General features: G+C 46.5%; 1 protein-coding gene across 3 annotated transcripts in view; it reads left to right on the plus strand.

Annotated features, from left to right (window-relative positions):
• Positions 1–22,759, plus strand: part of LOC133543923 (FERM, ARHGEF and pleckstrin domain-containing protein 2-like) — a 183,772-nt gene that overhangs the window by 115,071 nt on the left and 45,942 nt on the right. For all 3 annotated transcript variants that reach the window (XM_061888838.1, XM_061888840.1, XM_061888839.1), the window contains exons 14-19: positions 772–959; positions 3,284–3,373; positions 6,162–6,295; positions 8,836–8,917; positions 10,142–10,379; positions 20,856–20,986. In XM_061888838.1, coding sequence (XP_061744822.1) covers positions 772–959; positions 3,284–3,373; positions 6,162–6,295; positions 8,836–8,917; positions 10,142–10,379; positions 20,856–20,986 — 863 coding nt within the window. The remainder of the gene's footprint in view (positions 1–771; positions 960–3,283; positions 3,374–6,161; positions 6,296–8,835; positions 8,918–10,141; positions 10,380–20,855; positions 20,987–22,759) is intronic.

Here is a 22,759-nt window from a genome sequence, read left to right on the forward strand (position 1 = left end):
CTTGCAATTGCACTTTGAGAAAGGTTGTTCTTAAACTGTTTGACTATTTGCTCACGGAGTTGTGGACAAAGGGGTGTACCTCGCCCCATCCTTTCTTGTGAAAGACTGAGCATTTTTTGGGAAGCTGTTTTTATACCCAATCATGGCACCCACCTGTTCCCAATTAGCCTGCACACCTGTGGGATGTTCCACATAAGTGTTTGATGAGCACTCCTCAACTTTATCAGTATTTTATTGCCACCTTTTCCAACTTCTTTGTCATGTGTTGCTGGCATAAAATTCTAAAGTTAATGATTATTTGCACAAAAAAAAAAATAATGTTTATCAGTTTGAACATCAAATATGTTGTCTTTGTAGCATATTCAACTGAATATGGGTTGAAAAGGATTTGCAAATCATTGTATTCTGTTTATATTTACATCCAACACAATTTCCCAACTCATATGGAAACAGGGTTTGTATCTATGCATGTGTATATGTGTATATATATATATATATATATGTGTGTATATGTATATGTATATGTATGTGTATATATATGTATATGTATATATATATGTGTATATATATGTATATGTAAAAATATATGTACATGTGTATATGTATATATATGTATATGTACATACAGTATATATGTATATGTAGATATACATATATGAATGTATGAATATATGTGTATATATGTTGAATATTTAAATAGATTTATATTGTTGTCTCCGCCCCCTCACTTGAGTCTTGATGCTAATCGTTGACTCCGCCCCCTCTCCACAGACACGACGGTGGACTCCCCGCAGCTCTCGCCCTCGGACGCCGCCAAGGGTCCCCTCTGCCTGTCGCCCTCCTTCCAGATGTCCACGCTCAGCCTGCCGGGCCAGGCCTCCTCGCCCTTGCAAAGCCCCGCCCCCAGCGAGGTGGGCAGCAATGGCAGACTGGAGGAGGAGGAGGAGGGCAGGAGGAAGGTACAACACTTGCTTCGCCCAAAAAAATCCAACAAAAAACGCACATTGTCATCCATTTTGTTTCCGAGGTCCTTCAACAGTGTGTTAGAAGCAGTACTGTATGCTTCACACACAGGAGTTATTTTGGTGCCCTCACAAACGACCAGAAATCCTTAACTTTAACAACCATATTGGTACAATTATAAACTTTTTTTTTTAAAGTCAAATACACACACACACACACACACAGGTTTCATTTGATGCCCTCACAAACGAACAGAAATCCTTAACTTTAACAACTATATTGCTACAATAATAAACTTTTTTTTTTTTTAAGTCAAATGCACACAGACAGAAGTTCCTTTTGTGCCATCACAAAAAAACAGAAATCACAGTAATCCTTAACTTGAACAATTATATTGTTCCAATAATAAAAAAAAAAGATTAAAAAGTCAAATGCGTTCACACTGAAGTTCCGTTGGTGCCCTCACGAACGACCAGAAGTCACAGTAATCTTTAATTTGAACAACTATGTTGCTACAATAAAAAAAAAAAATTAAGTCAAATGCACACACACAAAAGTTCCTTTGGTGCCCTCACAAACAATCAGAAATCACAGTAATCCTTAACTTCAACAACTATATTGCTACAATAACAAACATTTTTTTTAAATTCAAATGCACACACACAAACGACCAGAAATCACATGAATCCTTAACTTTAACAACGATATTGCTGCAGTAATAAAAAATGTATTTTAAAGTCAAACACACACACACACTGAAGTCCCTTTGTTGCCCTCACAAACGATCAGAAATCCTTAACTTTAACAACTATATTGCTACAATAATAAACTTTTTTTTAAAGTCAAATGTACACACACAGAAGTTCCTTCAGTGCCCTCATGAATGATCAGAAATCACATAAATCTTTATCTTTAACAAGTATTTTGCTGCAGTAATTAAAACAATTTTTCAAAGTCAAATGCACACATACAGAAGTTCCTTTAGTGCCCTCACAAACGACCAGAAATCACTAAAATCCTTAACTTTGACAACCATATTGGTACCATAATTTAAAAAAATATATATAAAAAAATAAAGTCAAATGCACACACAAGTTCCTTTGGTGCTCTTACAAATGACCAGAAATCACAGAAATCCTTAACTTTAACAACTATATTGATACGATAATAAAAACAATTCTAAAAATCAAATGCACACACTCACAGAAGTCCCATTAGTGCCCTCACAAACGACCAAAAATCACAAAAGTCCTTAACTTTGACAACCATATTGGTACCATAATTTTAAAATAAATAAATAAAGTCAAATGCACACACAAGTTCCTTTGGTGCTCTTACAAATGACCAGAAATCACAGAAATCCTTAACTTTAACAACTATATTGATACGATAATAAAAAAATTCTAAAAGTCAAATGCACACACTCACAGAAGTTCCTTTAGTGCCCTCACAAACGACCAGAAATCACAAAAGTCCTTAACTTTGACAACCATATTGGTACCATAATTTTGAAAATAATAATAATAAAAAAAATTAAAAAAAGTCAAATGCACACACAAGTTCCTTTGGTGCTCTCACAAATGACCAGAAATCACAGAAGTCCTTTAACAACTATATTGATACAATAATAAAAAAAAATTCTAAAAGTCAAATGTACACACTCACAGAAGTCCCTTTGGTACCCTCACAAACGACCAGTAATCACAAAAATCCTTAACTCTGACAACCATATTGGTGCCATAATTTTAAAAATTAATAACAAAGTCAAATGCACACACAAGTTCCTTTGGTGCTCTCACAAATTACCAGAAATCACAGAAATCCTTTACTTTAACAACTATATTGATACAATAATAAAATAAAATAAAAATTCTAAAAGTCAAATGCACACACTCACAGAAGTTCCTTTAGTGCCCTCACAAACGATCAGAAATCCTTAACTTTAACAACTATATTGCAACAATAAAAAACTTTTTTTTTTTAAAGTCAAATTTACACACACAGACGTTCTGTCAGTGCCCCCACAAATGATCAGAAATCACACAAATCTTTAACAACTATATTGCTGCAGTAATAATAAATGTTTCAAATTCAATTGCACACACACACAAGTTCCTTCGGTGCCCTCACAAGCGATCAGAAATCACATCAATCTTTAACTTTAACAAGCGTGATGGTACAATCAGAAACATTTGAAAAAAGTTAGATTGACTGTTTGAGGTGCAAAAAGAAGTGAAGCTATGTTAATTGCATAAAAGACAAGTTTGAACATGTCTGATTGCCGAAAAGCCACCTTGACTTTGTCTTCCTTCCTCCTCAGAAAAGCCCCAATGACAAGGCCTACTTTATTGCCAAGGAGATTCTAACCACGGAGAGGACTTACCTGAAAGACCTGGAGGTCATCACGGTGGTACGTGCTTTCTTTTTCACCCACTTTTTTTGTGTCCGTTAAGAATAATTTCCAATATTTTCCACAAAAATATTTTCAAAGTGTAATATTTGATGTGAAGTAATTGGAGCCTAAACTAGATCAATAAATCACATTTATTTTAATTCATTATTATTTCTTAAGCAATGACAGGTAAAAAAAAAATCCCACTCAAATTCCTGTGTATCCAAAAGGGCCCCACTCATAAAAGTGATCAAAATAAGGTATAAATATCTTTTTATTTAACACTAAAATCTCTAGATCAACTTCAGGTCTGTCAATAGAAATTAATGATATTTTTATGTCAAAACACTGGTTTTTAATGGCAAAAACTCCAATTTGTTATATTTTACCCCTAAAAAATTTTTTAGGGGTAACATTTGAAGTAAAGTCATTGGAGGATTGAATAGTAAAATTTTTCAGAACATTGCTTTTCATTCCAAATATTTTGAGCAATGACTGTTAAAAAAAAAAAAAAAAAGGTCCCACTCGTAAAAGTGATCAAAACATTTTTTAAGAAAATTGTACTTTCAACTCTTGACTCTTTTACATCAACTTCTAATGTATTTGTCAATTATACGTTTGTTTTATTCCCTTTTGTATACGGCTAACACACAAAATATATCATATTTTCCTCCCCAAAAATATTTCAAAGTGGAATATTAGATGTGAAATAGTAAAAGCCTTAATTAGATCAATAATTCATCAAATTGATTTAAAAAAAAATTTTTTTTTTCAGCGACTGTTTGGGAAAAAAAAAAAAAAACACTAAAATATTAGGGAGCCAAAAGGACCCACAGATTTAGTGTTAAAAAATAGTAATTTAAAATGTTTTAATTTATTAATTTTTTTTTAATTTCAACTCTTGAGTCTCGCTATCAACTTCTAATCTTTTTAATTAGGAGGTTTTCATTATTTTTTTCTTCATGTTTATTGTTGTTCCCTTTTTGTCAAATAAAACTAGTTTTTTCACTGTCGTGCTAATCGCTAGCTGACAGTGGTGCATTAATCACTAGCCAACTGGGGCGCTAATCGCTAGCATCCACCAGATACATTAATCATAAACTTTTGCCAGACAGGCTAATTGTTAGCTTTCACCTGACATGCTAACTGCTAGCTTTCACCTGACATGCTAACCGCTAGCTTTCACCTGACATGCTAACCGCTAGCTTTCACCTGACATGCTAATCGCTAGCTTCGACCTAACATGCTAACCGCTACCTTTCACCTGACATGCTAACTGCTAGCTTTGACCTAACATGATAACCGCTACCTTTCACCTGACATGCTAATCGCTAGCTTCCACCAGACATGCTAATCGCTAGCTTTCACCTGACAGGCTAACCGCTAGCTTTCACCTGACAGGCTAACCGCTAGCTTTCACCTGACATGCTAACCGCTAGCTTTCACCTGACATGCTAACCGCTAGCTTTCACCTGACATGCTAATTGCTAGCTTTCACCTGACATGCTAACTGCTAGCTTTCACCTGACATGCTAATCGCTAGCTTTCACCTGACATGCTAACCGCTAGCTTTTACCTGACATGCTAACCGCTAGCTTCCACCTGACATGCTAACTGCTAGCTTTCACCTGACATGCTAACTGCTAGCTTTCACCTGACATGTTAATCGCTAGCTTTTACCTGACATGCTAATCTCAAGCTTTCACCTGACATGCTAACCGCTACCTTTCACCTGACATGCTAGCCGCTAGCTTTCACCTGACATGCTAGCCGCTAGCTTCCACCAGACATGCTAATCGCTAGCTTCCACCAGATACATTAATCATCAGCTTTTGCCAGACAGGCTAATTGCTAGCTTTCACCTGACATGCTAATCGCTACCTTTCACCTGACATGCTAATCGCTACCTTTCACCTGACATGCTAATCGCTAGCTTTCACCTGACATGTTAATCGCTAGCTTTTACCTGACATGCTAATCTCAAGCTTTCACCTGACATGCTAATCGCTACCTTTCACCTGACAGGCTAACCGCTAGCTTTCACCTGACAGGCTAACTGCTAGCTTTCACCTGACATGCTAACTGCTAGCTTTCACCTGACATGCTAACTGCTAGCTTTCACCTGACATGTTAATCGCTAGCTTTCACCTGACATGCTAACCGCTAGCTTTCACCTGACATGCTAACCGCTAGCTTTCACCTGACATGCTAACCGCTAGCTTTCACCTGACATGTTAATCGCTAGCTTTTACCTGACATGCTAATCTCAAGCTTTCACCTGACATGCTAATCGCTAGCTTTCACCTGACATGCTAATCGCTAGCTTTCACCTGACATGCTAATCGCTAGCTTTCACCTGACATGCTAATCTCAAGCTTTCACCTGACATGCTAACCGCTAGCTTTCACCTGACATGCTAACCGCTAGCTTTCACCTGACATGCTAATCGCAAGATTTCACCTGACATGCTAATCTCAAGCTTTCACCTGACATGCTAACCGCTAGCTTTGACCTAACATGATAACTGCTAGCTTTCACCTTACATGCTAATCGCTAGTTTCCACCAGACATGCTAATCGCTAGCTTCCCACTGATATGCTAATCGCTACTTTTCACCTGACATGCTAACCGCTAGCTTTGACCTAACATGATAACTGCTAGCTTTCACCTTACATGCTAATCGCTAGTTTCCACCAGACATGCTAATCGCTAGCTTCCCCCTGATATGCTAATCGCTACTTTTCACCTGACATGCTAACCGCCAGCTCCTCCAGATGTGTGAGTGTGTGTGTGTGCTGCCCCCCAGTGGTTCCGCAGTGCAGTGATGAAGGAGAACGCCATGCCAGAGGGACTGATGACTCTGCTCTTCTCCAATATGGACCCCATCTACGACTTCCACAGAGGCTTCCTCAAGGAACTGGACCAGCGTCTGGCTCTCTGGTGGGTGGTGTACTTGCTCTCTGGTGGTGGGTGGTGTACTTGCTCTCTAGTGGTGGGTGGTGTACTTGCCCTTTGGTGGTGGGTGGTGTACGCGCTCTCTGGTGGGTGGTGTACCTGCCCTCTAGTGGTGGGTGGTGTACTTGCTCTCTGGTGGGTGGTGTACTTGCACTCTAGTGGTGGGTGGTGTACTTGCACTCTAGTGGTGGGTGGTGTACGCGCTCTCTGGTGGGTGGTGTACCTGCCCTCTAGTGGTGGGTGGTGTACTTGCTCTCTGGTGGGTGGTGTACTTGCTCTCTAGTGGTGGGTGGTGTACTTGCACTCTAGTGGTGGGTGGTGTACTTGCACTCTAGTGGTGGGTGGTGTACGCGCTCTCTGGTGGGTGCCCTCATAGTGGCTGGTGAAGTACTTGCTCTTTTGGTGGGTGTTGTATTTGCCCTCTTATGGGTGGTGTACTCGCCCTCTGGTGGGTGGTGTATGCGCTCTCTTGTGGGTGCCCTCTAGTGGCGGGTGATGTACTCGGCCTCTGGTGGGTGGTGTACGCGCTCTTTGTTGGGTGCCCTCATAGTGGCTGGTGAAGTACTTGCTCTTTTGGTGGGTGTTGTATTTGCCCTCTTATGGGTGTAGTACTCGCCCTCTGGTGGGTGGTGTACGCGCTCTCTGATGGGTGCCCTCTAGTGTCGGGTGAAGTACGGTACTTGCTCTTTAGGTGGGTGGTGTACTTGCCCTTTTATGGGTGGTGTACTCGCCCTCTGGTGGGTGGTGTACGCGCTCTCTGATGGGTGCCCTCTAGTGTCGGGTGAAGTACAGTACTTGCTCTTTAGTTGGGTGGTGTACTTGCCCTCTGATGGGTGGTGTACGCGCTCTCTGGTGGGTGCCCTCTAGTGGCGGGTGGTGTACTCGGCCTCTGGTGGGTGGTGTACGCGCTCTTTGGTGGGTGCCCTCATAGTGGCTGGTGAAGTACTTGCTCTTTTGGTGGGTGTTGTATTTTCCTCCTTATGGGTGTAGTACTCGCCCTCTGGTGGGTGGTGTATGCGCTCTCTTGTGGGTGCCCTGTAGTGGCAGGTGGTGTACTTGCACTCTGGTGGGTGGTGTATGCGCTCTCTTGTGGGTGCCCTCTAGTGGCAGGTGGTGTACTTGCACTCTGGTGGGTGGTGTACGCGCTCTCTGGTGGGTGCCCTCTAGTGTCGGGTGAAGTACAGTACTTGCTCGTTAGGTGGGTGGTGTACTTGCCCTCTGATGGGTGGTGTATGCGCTCTCTTGTGGGTGCCCTCTAGTGGCAGGTGGTGTACTTGCTCTCTGGTGACAAGTGGTGTACTTGCACTCTGGTGGGTGGTGTACGCACTCTCTGATGGGTGCCCTCTAGTGTCGGGTGAAGTACAGTACTTGCTCTTTAGGTGGGTGGTGTACTTGCCTGCTGATGGGTGGTGTACGCGCTCTCTTGTGGGTGCCCTCTAGTGGCAGGTGGTGTACTCGGCCTCTGGTGGGTGGTGTACGCGCTCTCTGGTGGGTGCCCTCATAGTGGCTGGTGAAGTACTTGCTCTTTTGGTGGGTGTTGTATTTGCCCTCTTATGGGTGTAGTACTCGCCCTCTGGTGGGTGGTGTACTTGCCCTCTGATGGGTGGTGTACGCGCTCTCTTGTGGTTGCCCTCTAGTGTCGGGTGGTGTACTTGCTCTCTGGTGGCAAGTGGTGTACTTGCACTCTGGGAGGTGCCCTCTAGTGGCGGGTGGTGTACTTGCACTCTGGGAGGTGCCCTCTAGTGGAGGGTGGTGTACTTGCTCTCTGGGAGGTGCCCTCTAGTGGAGGGTGGTGTACTTGCTCTCTGGGAGGTGCCCTCTAGTGGAGGGTGGTATACTTGCTCTCTGGGAGGTGCCCTCTAGTGGAGGGTGGTGTACTTGCACTCTGGGAGGTGCCCTCTAGTGGAGGGTGGTGTACTTGCTCTCTGGGAGGTGCCCTCTAGTGGAGGGTGGTGTACTTGCTCTCTGGGAGGTGCCCTCTAGTGGAGGGTGGTGTACTTGCACTCTGGGAGGTGCCCTCTAGTGGAGGGTGGTGTACTTGCACTCTGGGAGGTTCCCTCTGGTGGCAGGTGGTGTACTTGCACTCTGGGAGGTGCCCTCTAGTGGAGGGTGGTGTACTTGCACTCTGGGAGGTGCCCTCTAGTGGAGGGTGGTGTACTTGCACTCTGGGAGGTGCCCTCTGGTGGCAGGTGGTGTACTTGCACTCTGGGAGGTGCCCTCTAGTGGAGGGTGGTGTACTTGCTCTCTGGGAGGTGCCCTCTAGTGGAGGGTGGTGTACTTGCTCTCTGGGAGGTGCCCTCTAGTGGAGGGTGGTGTACTTGCCCTCTAGTGGTGGGTGGTATACTTGCTCTCTGGGAGGTGCCCTCTGGTGGCAGGTGGTGTACTTGCACTCTGGGAGGTGCCCTCTAGTGGAGGGTGGTGTACTTGCTCTCTGGGAGGTGCCCTCTAGTGGAGGGTGGTGTACTTGCTCTCTAGTGGAGGGTGGTGTACTTGCAGACTAAGTGAGCAGGTGGTGTGGTCCACAGGGAGGGGCGCTCCAACAGCCAGGTGAAGGTGGACTACCAGAAGATTGGTGACGTGATGCTGAAGAACATGTGTGCTCTCAAGGTCAGATCCTCCTCCTTCTCCTCTTCTTTCTCCTCCTGTATCTCCTCTTCCATTTCTTTCTCCTGCTGTCTCCTCCTCCTCCTTTTCTTTCTCCTCCTCCTCTGTCTCCTCCTACATCTCCTCCTGCGTCTCATCTTCTTTCTCCTCCTACGTCTCCTCCTCCTTTTTCCTCCTGCGTCTTCTCCTCCTCCTGTCTTTTCCTCCTGCGGATCGTCCTCTTCTTTCTCCTCCTCTTTTTCCTGCGTCTCCTCCTCCTGCGTCTCCCCCTCGTCCTCTTTCTCCTCCTGCGTCTGCTCCTCTTTCTCCTCCTACGTCTCTTCCTCCTTCTTTCTCCTCCTACGTCTCTTCCTCCTTCTTTCTCCTCCTAAGTCTCCTCCTCCTCCTGCATCTCCTCCTCTTCTTGCTCCTCCTCTTCCTCCTGCGTCTCCTCCTCCTGCATCTCCTCCTTTTCATGCATCTCCTCCTCCTTTTTCCTCCTGCGTCTTCTCCTCCTGCATCTCCTCTTCTTTCTCCTCCTCTTCTTCCTGCGTCTCCTCCTCCTGCGTTTCCCCCTCATCCTCTTTCTCTTGCATCTCCTCCTCTTCGTCTTGCGTCTCCCCCTCGTCCTCTTTCTCCTCCTACGTCTCCTCCTCCTCCTTTTTCCTCCTGCGTCTTCTCCTCCTGTCTTTTCCTCCTGCGGATCCTCCTCTTCTTTCTCCGCCTCTTTTTCCTGCGTCTCCTCCTCCTCTCTCCCCCTCGTCCTCTTTTTCCTCCTCCTCTTTCTCCTCCTACGTCTCTTCCTCCTTCCTTTTCCTCCTGCGTCTTCTCCTCCTCCTCTTTCTCCTCCTACATTATCTCCTCCTCCTATTTTGTCCTCCTGCGGATCCTCCTCTTCATTCTCCTCCTTCTTCCTGCGTCTCCCCCTGGTCCTCTTTCTCCTCCTGCGTCTCCTCCTTCTTTTTCCTCCTGCGTCTTCTCCTCCTGCATCTCCTCCTCCTCCTCTTCCTGCGTTTCCCCCTCATCCTCTTTCTCTTGCATCTCCTCCTCTTCTTCCTGCAATTTCTCCTCCTCTTCTTCCTGCATCTCCTCCTCTTCGTCCTGCATGTCCCCCTCGTCCTCATTCCTCTGCGTCTTCCCCTCGTTGTCCTCCTCCTGCATCTCCTCCCCCTCTTGCGTCTCCTCCCCCTCTTCCTCCTGCATCTCCTGCCCCCCCCCAACCCAGCGGGTGTGTGTGCGGCCCAGCAGGAGCTGACAGGCTGCCTGCAGCAACACGACCAGGTGCTGAGCGAGCTGGAGCAGGCCAGCAGGCGGGTGAAGAAACTGGAGGCGGTCTACAAGGAGTTTGAGCTGCAGAAGGTGTGCTACCTGCCGCTCAACACCTTCCTGCTCAAGCCCATCCAGCGCCTCATGCACTACCAGCTCATCCTGCAGCGCCTCTGCACGCACTACTCGCCCTCGCACCCTCACCACCACCACTGCAGGGGTGAGCATCATGCATGGCACATCACACCCAGTCCACACCTCCTCAACTATTTGACAACTGCCGTGCTAATCGCTAAGTCAGGGGTGCCCATTACGTCGATGGCGAGCTACCAGTCGACCGCGGGGGGTGTGTCAGTCGATCTCCAGCCAGGCTTTTAAAAAAAATAGACGTAAAAATGAGTGATCATCAATCTTCACCAAGACGTCACTTAAATGACATTCACGGTACCGGAGGGTCTTGTGAGATGACGCTGGCTGCTGCAAGATCATTATTATGAAAATATGACCGAAAGGAAGGCCAGAAACACTTTTTATTTCAACAGACTCTCGCGCCGTACCTTCCGTCAAAACTCTAAAGGCCGACTGCACATTTCCTATCTTCACAATAAAAGCCCTGCTTCATGCTGCCTGCGCTAACTAAATACAGAGTCTGGGAAAACTGGCGTGCACAAGCGATCCCTCAGAAAGCTGGCGTGCACAAGTGACTCTTGTGAGACTCTTATTTTGTTAGCGCAGGCAGCATGAAGCAGGGCTTTTATTGTGAAGATAGGAAATGTGCAGTCGGCCTTTAGAGTTTTGACGGAAGGGACGGCGCGAAAGTCTGTTGAAATAAAAAGTGTTTCTCGCCTTCCTCTCTGTCATTTTTTCCTAATAATGAAGTGGCAGCAGCCAGCGTCATCTCACAAGACCCTCGGGTGCCGTGAATGTCAATCAAGCAAGCTACGGAATTTGCCGCCAATGTTTTTCTTGTAAAGTGTATGGAAGCTGGATGAATTAGATGCCAAAAACCAACCACTTTCATGTGGTATTGTACAGAAAGGACAACTTTTTTTCTCCTCCATTTGAAAATGTGGGCGTTATCATCATTACTGTCTGATTCCAATCAATGCAAGTCATCAGAATCAGGTAATACACCAACTTATATTCTTGTCTTTGTGAAAGAAAGACATCTATATGTGTTACACATGCTTGTATTATCATTAAACACATTTAACTTGTTTACAAAAATGTCTCTTTCATAAATAAATAAATATAAATGATATATATAAATGAGGTAGATCCCCTCGAGTTGGTCGATTGAAAAGTAGCTCGCCTGCGGAAAAAGTGTGGGCACCCCTGCGCTAAGTGATGGTGCACTACTCTCAAGCTGACACTGCCGCGTTAATCGCTAGCCGATTGGGGCGCTAAGCTAGAAGTATGTGCTCTTAATCTCTAGCTTTACCAGACACGCTAATCACTAGCTTTCACCAGACATGGCAATCTTTAGCTTACACCAGACACGCTAATCGCCAGCTCTCAACAGACACGCTAATCGCCAGCTCTCAACAGACACGCTAAGCGCTAGCTATCACCTGACACGCCAATTGCCAGCTTTAAACTTGACACGCTAATCGCTAGCTACCACCTGACATGCTAAGTGCTAGCTCACTACGGACACGCTAATCACAAGCTGACAATTGTTGCGCCATTCGTTAGGCAACCGATGTGCTAATCGCTAGCTGACAACCGCCACTTTAATAGCTCGCTGACAACCAGCGCGCTAATCGCTTACTGACAACTGGCGTCCTAATCGCTTACTGACAATGTGCTAATTACTAGCTAATAACCAACGCATTAATCACTGGTTTACAGACGCGTTAATTGCTATCGCACTAATAGCCTGCTGTGTGGGTGGCACGCGAATCACTAGCTATAAACTGGTGCTCTAATTACTAGCTGACAAAGTGCATGGTAACCATTAGCCTAACTAGGGCGCTAATTGCTACCGTTCACCAAACACACCAATCGCTAGTTAACTGATGTGCTAATTGCTAGATGAATCTTAAAGCGGAAATCGCTAGCTGACAACTGACGCTAATTGCAAGCTGGCAATCGTTGCGCTATTCGTTAGCCAACTGATGTGCTACTTGATAGCTGACGCGCTCATTGCTAGTTGAATCTTAAAGCGCCAATCGCTAGCTGACAACCGGCACGTTAATAGCTCGCTGACAACCAGCGCGCTAATCGCTAACTGACAACTGGCACGCTAAACGCTGGCTGACAGTGTACTAATCACTAGCTAACAAACGGCGCGTTAATCACTGGTTAACTGACGCGTTATTTTCTAGCGCACCCATAGCCTGCTGAGTAAGTGCTCGAAACTACAAACTTGTGCGCTAATCGCTGCCTAACAGATGGCATGTTAATCATTACCCAACTGGGGTGCTAATCGCTAGCTGGAAACTGGTGCTCTAATCGCTAGCTGACCAAATGCATGTTAATCATTAGCCAACTAGGACGCTAAGCGCTAGCTGGAAACTGGTGCTCTAATCGCTGCCTGACAAAGGGTGTGTTACTCATTAGCCAACTAGGGCACTAATCGCTAGCTGGAAACTGGTGCTCTAATCCCTAGCTAACAAAGTTTGTGGCAATCATTAGCCAACTAGGATGCTAAACGCTAGCTGGAAACTGGTGCTCTAATTGCTAGCTGAAAAAGTGTGTGTTAATCATTTGCCTAAATAGGGCGCTAATCGCTAGCTGGAAACTGTTGCTCTAATCACTAGCTGACAAAATGCGTTGTAATCATTAGCCAACTCGGACGCTAATCACTAGCTGGAAACGGGTGCTCTAATCGCTACCTGACAAAGGGCGTGTTACCCATTAGCCAACTAGGTAGCTAATTGCTATCTGGAGACTGGTGCTATAATCGCTAACTGACAAAGGATGTGGTAATCTTTAGCCAATTTAGGGCACTAATCGCTATCTGGGAACTGGTGCTCTAATCGCTACCTGAAAAAGGTCGTGTTAATCATTAGCCAACTAGGGCACTAATCGCTTGCTGGAAACTGGTGCTCTAATCCCTAGCTAACAAAGTGCGTGGCAATCATTAGCCAACTAGGGTGCTAATCGCGAGCTAAAAATTGATTTTCTAATCGCTACCCGACAAAGTGTGTGGTAATCATTAGCCTAACTAGGGCGCTAATCGCTACCTGGAAACTGGTGCTTTAATCACTAGCTGACAAAGTGCGTGGCAATCATTAGCCAACTAGGGCACTAATCGCTATCTGGGAACTGGTGCTCTAATCGCTACCTGAAAAAGGTCGTGTTAATCATTAGCCAACTAGGGCACTAATCGCTTGCTGGAAACTGGTGCTCTAATCCCTAGCTAACAAAGTATGTGGCTATCATTAGCCAAGTAGGGTGCTAATCGCGAGCTAAAAACTGATGTTCTAATCGCTGCCCGACAAAGTGTGGTAATAATTAGCCTAACTAGGGTGCTAATTGCTACCTGGAAACTGGTGCGCTAATCCCTAGCTAACAAAGTGCGTGGCAATCATTAGCCAACTAGGGTGCTAATCGCGAGCTAAAAACTGATGCTCTAATCGCTGCCCGACAAAGTGTGTGGTAATCATTAGCCTAACTAGGGCGCTAATCGCTACCTGGAAACTGGTGCTTTAATCACTAGCTGACAAAGTGCGTGGCAATCATTAGCCAACTAGGGCACTAATCGCTATCTGGGAACTGGTGCTCTAATCGCTACCTGAAAAAGGTCGTGTTAATCATTAGCCAACTAGGGCACTAATCGCTTGCTGGAAACTAGTGCTTTAATCCCTGGGAACTGGTGCTCTAATCGCTACCTGACAAAGGGCGTGTTACTCATGAGCCAACTAGGTAGCTAATTGCTAGCTGGAGACTGGTGCTCTAATCGCTAACTGACAAAGGATGTGGTAATCTTTAGCCAACTAGGGCACTAATCGCTATCTGGGAACTGGTGCTCTAATCGCTACCTGAAAAAGGTCGTGTTAATCATTAGCCAACTAGGGCACTAATCGCTTGCTGGAAACGGGTGCTCTAATCCCTAGCTAACAAAGTGCGTGGCAATCATTAGCCAACTAGGGTGCTAATCGCGAGCTAAAAACTGATGCTCTAATCGCTACCCGACAAAGTGTGTGGTAATCATTAGCCTAACTAGGGTGCTAATCGCTACCTGGAAATTGGTGCTCTAATCCCTAGCTAACAAAGTATGTGGCTATCATTAGCCAAGTAGGGTGCTAATCTCGAGCTAAAAATTGATTTTCTAATCGCTACCCGACAAAGTGTGTGGTAATCATTAGCCTAACTAGGGCGCTAATCGCTAGCTGGAAACTGTTGCTCTAATCGCTAGCTGACAAAATGCGTTGTAATCATTAGCCAACTAGGACGCTAATCACTAGCTGGAAACGGGTGCTCTAATCGCTACCTGACAAAGGGCGTGTTACTCATTAGCCAACTAGGTAGCTAATTGCTAGCTGGAGACTGGTGCTCTAATCGCTAACTGACAAAGGATGTGGTAATCTTTAGCCAATTTAGGGCACTAATCGCTATCTGGGAACTGGTGCTCTAATCGCTACCTGAAAAAGGTCGTGTTAATCATTAGCCAACTAGGGCACTAATCGCTTGCTGGAAACTGGTGCTCTAATCCCTAGCTAACAAAGTGCGTGGCAATCATTAGCCAACTAGGGTGCTAATCGCGAGCTAAAAACTGATGCTCTAATCGCTACCCGACAAAGTGTGTGGTAATCATTAGCCTAACTAGGGCGCTAATTGCTACCTGGGAACTGGTGCTTTAATCACTAGCTGACAAAGTGCGTGGCAATCATTAGCCAACTAGGATGCTAATCGCGAGCTAAAAACTGATGTTCTAATCGCTACTCGACAAAATGTGTGGTAATCATTAGCCTAACTAGGGCGCTAATCGCTACCTGGAAACTGGTGCTTTATTCACTAGCTGACAAAGTGCGTGGCAATCATTAGCCAACTAGGGTGCTAATCGCTACCTGGAAACTGGTGCTTTATTAACTAGCTGACAAAGTGCGTGGCAATCATTAGCCAACTAGGGTGCTAATCGCTACCTGGAAACTGGTGCTTTAATCACTAGCTGACAAAGTGCGTGGCAATCATTAGCCAACTAGGGTGCTAATCGCGAGCTTAAAATTGATTTTCTAATCGCTACCCGACAAAGTGTGTGGTAATCATTAGCCTAACTAGGGTGCTAATCGCTACCTGGAAACTGGTGCTTTAATCCCTAGCTAACAAAGTGCGTGGCAATCATTAGCCAACTAGGGTGCTAATCGGGAGCTAAAAACTGATGTTTTAATCGCTACTCGACAAAGTGTGTGTTAATCATTAGCCTAACTAGGGCGCTAATCGCTACCTGGAAACTGGTGCTCTAATCCCTAGCTAACAAAGTGCGTGGCAATCATTAGCCAACTAGGGCGCTAATCGCTATCTGGGAACTGGTGCTCTAATCGCTACCTGAAAAAGGTCGTGTTAATCATTAGCCAACTAGGGCACTAATCGCTTGCTGGAAACTGGTGCTCTAATCCCTAGCTAACAAAGTATGTGGCTATCATTAGCCAACTAGGATGCTAATCGCGAGCTAAAAACTGATGCTCTAATCGCTACCCGACAAAGTGTGTGGTAATCATTAGCCTAAGTAGGGCGCTAATCGCTACCTGGAAACGTGTGCTTTAATCCCTAGCTAAAAAAGTGCGTGGCAATCATTAGCCAACTAGGGTGCTAATCGCTACCTGGAAACTGGTGCTTTAATCCCTAGCTAACAAAGTACGTGGCAATCATTAGCCAACTAGGGTGCTAATCGCGAGCTAAAAATTGATTTTCTAATCGCTACCCGACAAAGTGTGTGGTAATCATTAGCCTAACTAGGGTGCTAATCGCTACCTGGAAACTGGTGCTTTAATCCCTAGCTAACAAAGTGCGTGGCAATCATTAGCCAACTAGGGTGCTAATCGCGAGCTAAAAACTGATGTTCTAATCGCTGCCTGACAAAGTGTGTGGTAATCATTAGCCTAACTAGGGTGCTAATCGCTACCTGGAAACTAGTGCTCTAATCACTAGCTAACAAAGTGCGTGGCAATCATTAGCCAACTAGGGTGCTAATCGCGAGCTATAAACTGATGCTCTAATCGCTACCCGACAAAGTGTGTGGTAATCATTAGCCTAACTAGCGCGCTAATCGCTACCTGGAAACTGGTGCTTTAATCACTAGCTGACAAAGTGCGTGGCAATCATTAGCCAACTAGGGCACTAATCGCTATCTGGGAACTGGTGCTCTAATCGCTACCTGAAAAAGGTCGTGTTAATCATTAGCCAACTAGGGCGCTAATCGCTACCTGGAAACTGGTGCTCTAATCCCTAGCTAACAAAGTGCGTGGCAATCATTAGCCAACTAGGGTGCTAATCTCGAGCTAAAAATTGATTTTCTAATCGCTACCCGACAAAGTGTGTGGTAATCATTAGCCTAACTAGGGCGCTAATCGCTACCTGGAAACTGGTGCTCTAATCCCTAGCTAACAAAGTGCGTGGCAATCATTAGCCAACTCGGACGCTAATCACTAGCTGGAAACGGGTGCTCTAATCGCTACCTGACAAAGGGCGTGTTACTCATTAGCCAACTAGGTAGCTAATTGCTAGCTGGAGACTGGTGCTCTAATCGCTAACTGACAAAGGATGTGGTAATCTTTAGTCAACTAGGGCACTAATCGCTACCTGGGAACTGGTGCTCTAATCGCTACCTGAAAAAGGTCGTGTTAATCATTAGCCAACTAGGGTGCTAATCGCGAGCTAAAAATTGATTTTCTAATCGCTACCCGACAAAGTGTGTGGTAATCATTAGCCTAACTAGGGTGCTAATCGCTACCTGGAAACTGGTGCTTTAATCCCTAGCTAACAAAGTACGTGGCAATCATTAGCCAACTAGGGTGCTAATCGCGAGCTAAAAATTGATTTTCTAATCGCTACCCGACAAAGTGTGTGGTAATCATTAGCCTAACTAGGGTGCTAATCGCTACCTGGAAACTGGTGCTTTAATCCCTAGCTAACAAAGTGCGTGGCAATCATTAGCCAACTAGGGTGCTAATCGCGAGCTAAAAACTGATGCTCTAATCGCTACCCGACAAAGTGTGTGGCAATCATTAGCCTAACTAGGGTGCTAATCGCTACCTGGAAACTGGTGCTCTAATCCCTAGTTAACAAAGTGCGTGGCAATCATTAGCCAACTAGGGTGCTAATCGCGAGCTAAAAACTGATGCTCTAATCGCTACCCGACAAAGTGTGTGGTAATCATTAGCCTAACTAGGGCGCTAATCACTACCTGGAAACTGGTGCTTTAATCACTAGCTGACAAAGTGTGTGGTAATCATTAGCCTAACTAGGGCGCTAATCACTACCTGGAAACTGGTGCTTTAATCCCTAGCTAACAAAGTGCGTGGCAATCATTAGCCTAACTAGGGCGCTAATCACTACCTGGAAACTGGTGCTTTAATCACTAGCTGACAAAGTGCGTGGCAATCATTAGCCAACTAGGGCACTAATCGCTACCTGGAAACTGGTGCTTTAATCACTAGCTAACAAAGTGCGTGGCAATCATTAGCCAACTAGGGCACTAATCGCTATCTGGGAACTGGTGCTCTAATCGCTACCTGAAAAAGGTTGTGTTAATCATTAGCCAACTAGGGCACTAATCGCTTGCTGGAAACTGGTGCTCTAATCCCTAGCTAAAAAAGTGCGTGGCAATCATTAGCCAACTAGGGTACTAATCGCGAGCTAAAAACTGATGTTTTAATCGCTACTCGACAAAGTGTGTGTTAATCATTAGCCTAACTAGGGCGCTAATCGCTACCTGGAAACTGGTGCTTTATTAACTAGCTGACAAAGTGCGTGGCAATCATTAGTCAACTAGGGTGCTAATCGCTACCTGGAAACTGGTGCTCTAATCACTAGCTAACAAAGTGCGTGGCAATCATTAGCCAACTAGGGTGCTAATCGCTACCCGACAAAGTGTGTGGTAATCATTAGCCTAACTAGGGCGCTAATCGCTACCTGGAAACTGGTGCTTTAATCACTAGCTGACAAAGTGCGTGGCAATCATTAGCCAACTAGGGCACTAATCGCTATCTGGGAACTGGTGCTCTAATCGCTACCTGAAAAAGGTCGTGTTAATCATTAGCCAACTAGGGCACTAATCGCTTGCTGGAAACTGGTGCTCTAATCCCTAGCTAACAAAGTGCGTGGCAATCATTAGCCAACTAGGGCGCTAATCGCTTGCTGGAAACTGGTGCTCTAATCGCTACCTGACAAAGGGCGTGTTACTCATTAGCCAACTAGGTAGCTAATTGCTACCTGGAAACTGGTGCTTTAATCACTAGCTGAAAAAAGTTGTGTTAATCATTAGCCAACTAGGGCACTAATCGCTTGCTGGAAACTGGTGCTCTAATCCTTAGCTAACAAAGTGTGTGGCAATCATTAGCCAACTAGGGTGCTAATCGCGAGCTAAAAACTGATGTTCTAATCGCTACTCGACAAAGTGTGTGGTAATCATTAGCCTAACTAGGGTGCTAATCGCTACCTGGAAAGTGGTGCTCTAATCCCTAGCTAACAAAGTGCGTGGCAATCATTAGCCAACTAGGGTGCTAATCGCGAGCTATAAACTGATGCTCTAATCGCTACCCGACAAAGTGTGTGGTAATCATTAGCCTAACTAGGGCGCTAATCGCTACCTGGAAACTGGTGCTTTAATCACTAGCTGACAAAGTGCGTGGCAATCATTAGCCAACTAGGGCACTAATCGCTATCTGGGAACTGGTGCTCTAATCGCTACCTGAAAAAGGTCGTGTTAATCATTAGCCAACTAGGGCACTAATCGCTTGCTGGAAACTGGTGCTCTAATCGCTACCTGACAAAGGGCGTGTTACTCATTAGCCAACTAGGTAGCTAATTGCTACCTGGAAACTGGTGCTTTAATCACTAGCTGAAAAAAGTTGTGTTAATCATTAGCCAACTAGGGTGCTAATCGCTTGCTGGAAACTGGTGCTCTAATCCTTAGCTAACAAAGTATGTGGCAATCATTAGCCAACTAGGGTGCTAATCGCGAGCTAAAAACTGATGTTCTAATCGCTGCCCGACAAAGTGTGTGGTAATCATTAGCCTAACTAGGGTGCTAATCGCTACCTGGAAAGTGGTGCTCTAATCCCTAGCTAACAAAGTGCGTGGCAATCATTAGCCAACTAGGGCACTAATCGCTATCTGGGAACTGGTGCTCTAATCGCTACCTGAAAAAGGTTTTGTTAATCATTTGCCTAAATAGGGCGCTAATCGCTACCTGAAAACTGGTGCTCTAATCCCTAGCTGACAAAGTGCGTGGCAATCATTAGCCAACTAGGGTGCTAATCGCTACCTGGAAACTGGTGCTTTATTCACTAGCTGACAAAGTGCGTGGCAATCATTAGCCAACTAGGGTGCTAATCGCTACCTGGAAACTGGTGCTTTAATCACTAGCTGACAAAGTGCGTGGCAATCATTAGCCAACTAGGGCACTAATCGCTATCTGGGAACTGGTGCTCTAATCGCTACCTGAAAAAGGTTTTGTTAATCATTTGCCTAAATAGGGCGCTAATCGCTACCTGAAAACTGGTGCTCTAATCCCTAGCTGACAAAGTGCGTGGCAATCATTAGCCAACTAGGGTGCTAATCGCTACCTGGAAACTGGTGCTTTATTCACTAGCTGACAAAGTGCGTGGCAATCATTAGCCAACTAGGGTGCTAATCGCTACCTGGAAACTGGTGCTTTAATCCCTAGCTAACAAAGTGCGTGGCAATCATTAGCCAACTAGGGTGCTAATCGCGAGCTAAAAACTGATGCTCTAATCGCTACCCGACAAAGTGTGTGGTAATCATTAGCCTAACTAGGGCGCTAATCGCTACCTGGAAACTGGTGCTTTAATCACTAGCTAACAAAGTGCGTGGCAATCATTAGCCAACTAGGGCACTAATCGCTATCTGGGAACTGGTGCTCTAATCGCTAGCTGAAAAAGGTCGTGTTAATCATTAGCCAACTAGGGCACTAATCGCTTGCTGGAAACTGGTGCTCTAATCCCTAGCTAACAAAGTGCGTGGCAATCATTAGCCAACTAGGGCACTAATCACTAGCTGGAAACTGGTGCTTTAATCACTAGCTAACAAAGTGCGTGGCAATCATTAGCCAACTAGGGCACTAATTGTCAGCTTTCACCAGACACACAAATTACTAGCTGGCAACTGACATGCTATTCGCTAGCTAACTGATGTGCTAACTGCTAGCTGACGACTGGTGCGTTGATCGCTGGTTAACTGTCGTGCCAATGGTAGCTGGCAGCTGCTGCTCTAATTGCTAGCAGGTAACTCGAACTTGAAGGCACAGTACCATTGAAAATGTTCTGAGCTGCAGTACCTCTGTGTGACCACTCGGGGTCGTGGAAGACCATGACTATTCCAACATACTGGTGATGCCTTCACAGGAGGGCTGGCCGTGGGAATTTTGCCATCTGTTCAAAAAAACTCCTGTACTAAAAGTTAGTTTGAAGTTAAAATGCTTCTGTTTTTTGGGATTTAAGATTCTTCCAAGTTCCCAAAACCAGGGCTTTGTTGTGGAGGAGTGACAGGAGGACATGTTTGTGTGCAGAGGCCCTGAAGGAGGTGGCCGACATGACCACGCAGCTCCAGAGCAGCCTCATCCGGCTGGAGAACTTCCAGAAGCTGACGGAACTGCAGCGAGACCTGATCGGGGTGGAGAACCTGACCACACCCGGCAGAGTGAGTATGATGGTGTGACACCTGGCCTCCTTGGTCCTAACGGTGTGACACCTGGCCTCCTTGGTCCTAACGGTGTGACACCTGGCCTCCTTGTTCCTAACGGTGTGACACCTGGCCTCCTTGGTCCTAACGGTGTGACACCTGGCCTCCTTGGTCCTAACGGTGTGACACCTGGCCTCCTTGGTCCTAACGGTGTGACACCTGGCCTCCTTGGTCCTAACGGTGTGACACCTGGCCTCCTTGGTCCTAACGGTGTGACACCTGGCCTCCTTGGTCCTAACGGTGTGACACCTGGCCTCCTTGGTCCTAACGGTGTGACACCTGGCCTCCTTGGTCCTAACGGTGTGACACCTGGCCTCCTTGGTCCTAACGGTGTGACACCTGGCCTCCTTAGTCCTAACGGTGTGACACCTGGCCTCCTTGGTCCTAATGGTGTGACACCTGGCCTCCTTGGTCCTAATGGTGTGACACCTGGCCTCCTTGTTCCTAACGGTGTGACACCTGGCCTCCTTGGTCCTAACGGTGTGACACCTGGCCTCCTTGGTCCTAACGGTGTGACACCTGGCCTCCTTGGTCCTAACGGTGTGACACCTGGCCTCCTTAGTCCTAACGGTGTGACACCTGGCCTCCTTGGTCCTAACGGTGTGACACCTGGCCTCCTTGGTCCTAACGGTGTGACACCTGGCCTCCTTGGTCCTAACGGTGTGACACCTGGCCTCCTTGGTCCTAACGGTGTGACACCTGGCCTCCTTGGTCCTAACGGTGTGACACCTGGCCTCCTTGCTCCTAACGGTGTGACACCTGGCCTCCTTGGTCCTAACGGTGTGACACCTGGCCTCCTTGGTCCTAACGGTGTGACACCTGGCCTCCTTGGTCCTAACGGTGTGACACCTGGCCTCCTTGGTCCTAACGGTGTGACACCTGGCCTCCTTGCTCCTAACGGTGTGACACCTGGCCTCCTTGGTCCTAACGGTGTGACACCTGGCCTCCTTGGTCCTAACGGTGTGACACCTGGCCTCCTTGGTCCTAACGGTGTGACACCTGGCCTCCTTGGTCCTAACGGTGTGACACCTGGCCTCCTTGGTCCTAACGGTGTGACACCTGGCCTCCTTGGTCCTAACGGTGTGACACCTGGCCTCCTTGGTCCTAACGGTGTGACACCTGGCCTCCTTGGTCCTAACGGTGTGACACCTGGCCTCCTTGGTCCTAACGGTGTGACACCTGGCCTCCTTGGTCCTAACGGTGTGACACCTGGCCTCCTTGGTCCTAACGGTGTGACACCTGGCCTCCTTGCTCCTAACGGTGTGACACCTGGCCTCCTTGCTCCTAACGGTGTGACACCTGGCCTCCTTGCTCCTAACGGTGTGACACCTGGCCTCCTTGGTCCTAACGGTGTGACACCTGGCCTCCTTGGACCTAACGGTGTGACACCTGGCCTCCTTGCTCCTAATGGTGTGACACCTGGCCTCCTTGGTCCTAACGGTGTGACACCTGGCCTCCTTGGTCCTAACGGTGTGACACCTGGCCCCCTTGGTCCTAACGGTGTGACACCTGGCCTCCTTGGTCCTAACGGTGTGACACCTGGCCTCCTTGGTCCTAACGGTGTGACACCTGGCCTCCTTGGTCCTAATGGTGTGACACCTGGCCTCCTTGGTCCTAACGGTGTGACACCTGGCCTCCTTGGTCCTAACGGTGTGACACCTGGCCTCCTTGGTCCTAATGGTGTGACACCTGGCCTCCTTGGTCCTAACGGTGTGACACCTGGCCTCCTTG

The sequence above is a fragment of the Nerophis ophidion genome, linkage group LG26, assembly GCF_033978795.1.
Source record: "Nerophis ophidion isolate RoL-2023_Sa linkage group LG26, RoL_Noph_v1.0, whole genome shotgun sequence".
Taxonomy (NCBI): Eukaryota; Metazoa; Chordata; class Actinopteri; order Syngnathiformes; family Syngnathidae; genus Nerophis; species Nerophis ophidion.